Source organism: Condylura cristata, unplaced genomic scaffold (assembly GCF_000260355.1).
Source record: "Condylura cristata isolate star-nosed mole 26May11 unplaced genomic scaffold, ConCri1.0 scaffold00013, whole genome shotgun sequence".
Classification (NCBI taxonomy): Eukaryota; Metazoa; Chordata; class Mammalia; order Eulipotyphla; family Talpidae; genus Condylura; species Condylura cristata.
Window position 1 is genome coordinate 2,860,814 of NW_004567114.1, and position 5,622 is coordinate 2,866,435.

General features: G+C 64.3%; 1 protein-coding gene across 1 annotated transcript in view; it reads right to left on the reverse strand.

Moving 5' to 3' along the window:
• Positions 1–5,622, reverse strand: part of HHIPL1 (HHIP-like 1) — a 17,632-nt gene that overhangs the window by 5,189 nt on the left and 6,821 nt on the right. The window contains exons 7-9 of the mRNA XM_004682018.2: positions 3,475–3,556; positions 1,232–1,314; positions 5–76 (exon numbers count right to left, since the gene is read on the reverse strand). Of these exons, the coding sequence (XP_004682075.1) occupies positions 5–76; positions 1,232–1,314; positions 3,475–3,556 (237 nt within the window). The remainder of the gene's footprint in view (positions 1–4; positions 77–1,231; positions 1,315–3,474; positions 3,557–5,622) is intronic.

Here is a 5,622-nt window from a genome sequence, read left to right on the forward strand (position 1 = left end):
GGGCGGCTGCGACGGGGAGCCTTGGTGGGTGCTCGTGCCGTGGGGCGCGGGGTGCTCTCGGGCCTCCAGATGAATTCTACACCGTGGGAAAACGTGCTGTCAGGGGGACCCTGGGCCCCTCAGCCCCCAGCTCCCCACCTGCAGTGGGGTCCAGGGGCAGATGTCCCCCCCCAGGCCCTGAGGTCGGGGTGCCAGCCTGGAGCTGGAAGCTCCAAGCTGCTTCAGCCTCCCCACCAGCTGTGCCAGCCTGCTGCTGGGTGTCCCCCCACTCTTTGGCTGAGGAAGGTGAGGCCCACTGGTGGGAAAAATCACACAGGCCTCCAGCAGCCTGGCAGCCTGCCTAGGGCCTGGCAGCAGGGAGCACCCTCCCCTCCAGACTCAGGGCAGGCAACTAAGAAAAGGCCCAAAATGAAAATGAAAAATAAATATATATGCTTCAAAAGGCTCCCAGTGCGACTAAGGAAAACTTCCTCAAACACTGGCTTCCCAGCCCACAGCTGGGTGCCCGGCTTCACCTTCTTCCTGTCCCCCACCCTGGGATCCGGCCGCCGATGACCTGGGGGTGCCCTGGGCCCCTGAACATTTCTCTTGACCCTTGGGTGGGTTTCGAATTAGGAGACTACAAACAAACCAAGACTCAGGAGCTCCTCCAAGACTTGGTCAGTGTCCACCTTGGTCCACCAAATGAGCACACACTGTGGTCAGCGGGGGAGGGTAACTGACCGGTGGGTGGATTTCCCACTCCCCTTGCAAAATGGAGGGTCTTGAGCCCCTGGGCCTTTGTGCCCAGCTGGCTTGGCCCCGGGACAGTGCCCTCCTTGGCTACACCCCTTTCAGTGCCCCTGATGCCACAGGTGGTCTTGCCTGGTGCCCCCCCCCCAGGGGGAGGTGCTAGGGAGGTGGGGCTGAAGGCCTCCCCAAGGGGCCCTGGCGCCTGGACTGACTGTCCAGCTGGGCGCCACGCTCTCCCTGTCCCTCCCATGGACTCTACCATGCCTCGCCTGGAGCCGGCTGTTCTCCCTTTGCTGTGTCCCCTCTGAGGCCTGCAGCCCCTCGGGCCCCTGCACCTGGCACGCAGCACCCAAGTGATGGGGTCAAGGAGTTGGTGCCTGATGGGTGCCAGGCCGCAGGGTGCCCCGCAGGGTGGAGGAGGGCGTCCAGGCCCAGCTGAGGGCTCCCACGTTGGTTGCAGGGGCACGGCTGTGGGAGCGTCCCTCCCCCGCCCACTTACTTTCTTTGGGCACGAAGCGGACAAGGCGGCTCTTCACCTTCACCGTGGCCGGCTGGATCTGACACTTGCCGGGGGGCGCCCGCCTGCGACACACGGGTGGGTCAGGGGCCAGCCTCACGCTGTGTCAGGCCCTCGCCCCCGCAGCAGGGTGGGGAGGGGCTGGGCCAGTGTGCCTTGGGCTGGGCCGGTGTGGACAGTTACAGGGGACATGCGTGGAGCCACTGCTGTGTGGGCTGCGGCCTCCTGGCCACTGCGGGCCCAGCCCAGGAAACAGCCTCAGCCCGGGGCCCCCAGGGCTGGAGAGCACTAAGTCAGAGTGTGCGTGTCCTGCCTGCTGACCAAGGTCACCAGCTGCCCCCACCTGACCAGCCCGCTGCCCTGCTCGGCCCCCACCCGACCCTGCGGTCTCCCTGCCCCTCAGGGTCCTGGGCTCCTGACCATACAGCGCCTGAGAGAGCGTCTGTCCCTGCAGCAGAGACAGGGCAGCGCAAGCTAGATGCCCGGGGCCAGGGCGGCCTCAGTGCATGCAGGGGCCGGGCCTTGGGGCGGGTGACGCCCGCAGGGAGAGGAGAGACTGCGCCGGACTCTGTAGACATGAGGGACAGAGCCCCATTGGAGGCCGCTGCAGGCTGTGGGGCCGGCGTCTCTGAACAGGACTGGCCCTGCTCGGGGACGGCTCCGTGGAGGTCCAAGGTGCCTGCAGGTCGCCTGCACCAGAGGAAGGTCCACACATCCGGGAGTCCAGTGGCTCCCAGACAGATGTGGTCAAAGGGCAGCCGGCGACAGGGCCTTGGCCAGAGGTGACAGTCAGCACCTCTCACAGCTGGAGAAGGACGGGTTCCTGGCGCCCCCAACCCCAGAGAACACGCACTCGGCCTCCACAGGCTGGCTGGGCTCCGAGTCCCTACGGGAACTGGCTTCGCATTTCCTAGGCCGCATCTTCGTTGTGCAGAAAGGTAGAAGATAAACCCCAGAGCGCCGGGGGACAGGGTCCTGGCGCCTCAGCTTCCAGCTCCCAACCACCTGGCTTGGGGGTCCCATGCAACATGTGTGGGTGCACTGACTGTAGGCTAGGAAACTGGGGCGCAGGGACCGGTCATGGGCTGCTGCTGGTTCCTGGGGCCCACAAAATCACGAGTGGGAGACTCCCCCTTCTGGCCAGTCCCCTTGCCCGGAGATAAGCCAGCAGACCACCGTGCGCGCTAGAGCGCCGGTCAAAGGCAGCATCTGGCATGAATTAGGTGACATTTCCTTGGAGAAGCAGCCTCGAAAAGCAAATGGAAACCCCCGCGTCCGGGCGGCAGGACGGCCAGGCTGATGGAAATTCGCCCAGCCGGCCAAAGGGCCTTCTGGCAGTGATGCTGCAATGCAGAGATGTTCACGCCACGTGGGGAGAACAGGAGGAGGAAGAGACACAGCCGGCAAGTTCTCCCCTCACGGATGCAGCGTCCCTCCCTCGAGGGTGTTGGAGACCCTGGGGTACGACGGGGTGCGGCGGGGGGCTGCGCGTGTCTCCAGACATAGTCCCCTCGATCATGAGTGGGTCTGGGCTTTGGGAAAACACACATGTGGTCAACAGGGCCACCGAGAGGCCGTCAGAGACCAGAGGAAACGCCGGAGACAGGTGACTGACAAAAAGCGGGTTCTGGACGGGGCCCGGGAGCCCGGAGAGGACTCCTGGAAGCCAGAGAGGTGCCTGCGGCGCTTGGATGGAGCTGCAGGGGCGAAGCTGGAGAAATACGTCAGCAGGAGACCACACTCCTGAGGGGACCGTAACAAAACTAACAGACAAAACCAAGCCAAGGCCAAGCCCAGAAATCTGACTGCAGAAGTGAGGGTGGGGTGGGGGTGGGCGTGGGGGCGGGGCTGGTGGCCGTGGGGCTCACACACAACCGAATAGCTGCATCACACCGCGTCTCATCAAGTCTCATCTCTCAATAAAAATGTCTCACTGGTAAAAAGAAAAGCGTTGCGTTTGGTAGACAGCCCGGCGTGGGCCCACGGCCCGATGATGTGAGCCGCTGTTGACAGCCAGGGCGAGGGGCCTATCAAAGTCAGGGTTGTCCGGGCACCCCGCTACAGCGTAAGGCCGCTGCCCCAAGCCTTGAGCGCCCTGACCTTCGGCCCCTCGGGCAGGATTGCTCCGGCCTTGGAAGACAGGGACTTGGGCCCCATGGCCCCCGGCCATGGCATCTGGAAGTGGGGGCTGGGGTCACGGAGCCGGGCTGTGGGCAGGCACTCACCTGGACGGGTCGATCACTTTGTAGATGACCCCGCGTGCGGCTGTGGCGCTGGGCATGCCTGTCGACAGGAAGTACAGCTCCCCTGGGGTGAGACACAGGCAGGGGTGAGCGGCCCCGCCCCTGCCCCCTCCCCCGGGCTCTGAGTGTACCCCACTGAAGTAAGCCAGCCAGTAAGGGACCCCGGGTCTGGGTCACTGTCCGGTCCCCAGACCTGGAAACTAAGCCTGGGAAAGGTGTCCAGACAAGCCCAGAGGCTCTGCTCCAGGGCCGCCCAGGCCTGACCTCTGCTCTGCCCCCTTCCCGGATCCAGCTTCACACAGCACTCGGCATGGCCAGGGGCACTGCCCCCTGGCCCACCCCGGCCTTGGAGTGATCGCAGACACACACCGTCCCCCTGTGCCTTCCCAGAATGGTGGCATTCACAGGGCTCCAGGCTGGGCACTATTGCTGTCACTGCTTTGCCCCGGGAGTGCTTGAACCCAGCTCCCTCCACTGGCCACAGCACCTCTGGCAGGCCCAGAGAGGACGCTGGCCATGTGAGGGTCAGCCGCGCTGGGCCAGCCCCACCCCAGCCTCGGTGCCCCCAACGCTCAGGGTTGCTGAGCGCTGGCCACGGATGCTCTGGGGGAGGCGTGGATGCACCTCTCTCCTCATCTGCTTCCCGCTCCTGGGAAACTGTCAAAGGCCTCTGGAACCAGAAAGAGGCTCCCGCTCCTCTCACAGATGGAAAAAGCAGAGGCTCTGAGAAGGCAAGTGACCAACTCGCTCAGCTGGTGAGTGGCCACACCCGGTCTGCGCTCCAGCCCACCCACACCAGCAGGGGACCCTCGGTAGCTGGAGGCCCGACAGCAGCCAGGGCGACTCCGTGGGACCGCTCAGCCATGCTAATACCCTCGATCCTTGGAAGAGGGGGCAGAGAGCCCTCCCAGGGTGGGTGGGGGTGAATGGGGGTCCCCAAGGAGAGGTGAAGTCAGACAGTAAGCCAGGTGGGCACTGGAGGAAGACATGTCCCTGGAGCAGTCAGGGAGGGCTGTATAAGGGTGGGGGTGAGCCTGGAGACGCCTGGGGTGACGGGGCGGTCCAGCTATGGGGGGAGCTGAGGGCTGGGCAGGGCAGCACACTGGGCGGCCAGCTCCTAGCCCCTCCAGGAGCAACAGCCCCTCTTTGAGTGTGGGAGCGGGCATGGTGGTGATGCACCTGGAGGAGGAAGTGGGGTGCCCTGGCAATTGGTTCCCCTGGAGACCCATCGGCACAGCCACCAATATGCTGTCCTCCTGGACCTTCGCGTCCCTCCCTAGGCCTCTTTCTGGAAGGACTCGAGGCTCCCGCACACCCTGCTAACCTCAGCCTGGATGTCCTTCCCAGGGGCTTCCTTTGGCAAGTCAAGCTCAAGCTTAGGGCCCAGCTCTAGGGCCTGCAGGGCCAGGATGGGGCCAGTGACCCCTCCCATGACTGGGCAGGGTAACCAGCCTCAGCTTCCCTTCCTGCAGGAGTCGGACCAGGCAGGTGCCAAGCCTTGACCTAGATGCCGTAGTCCCCAGCCAGGCGCCAGCTCGGAGCCCCACCAGCCCGTGAGCTCTGCCGAGAGACACTGCCCTCTTAGACTCTCCGGCGTGGACTGTCCCTGGAGGACACCTGGCCAGCAGAGGTCCGAGTTCTGCAATCTACAAATGTCAGAAGAACAAGTGGAGCTGGGAACTGGGGGAGGTTTGTGTGCAGTGGTTCTGCCTTCTAGGGGCTGCCTGCTCGGGCGCAGCCTGCTGACCTGGGCTGGTCTGTTCCACAGGGGCCTGCTCTGGCTGCCTGTGATTTGGTGCCACTCAGAGGGCTGAGGCAAGACACTGGGAACCCTACCTCCAGGCCCTGCTTCGGTAAGGGGGGGTGGGGGAGGGCAGAGAGAAGCACCCCTCCTTCCAAAGCTTGTTAACCCCCTACTGAGGGAAATAAAAGGTTTTCAAGGGCTCTGTGGGCTTGAAGATGACTGTGGGGGCTGCGGCTGCCCCTTTGGAAATTTAGATTCTGATGGGTGTCGGTTCAACAAAGGTTCCCAGACTGGGGCCTGGGGTGCTGGGCTCTGGGCCCAGCAGGGCAAACCCCTCCAAAGGCCCCCTGGGTGGGCGTTGCCTAGCAACCCTGCCAAGCATCCAG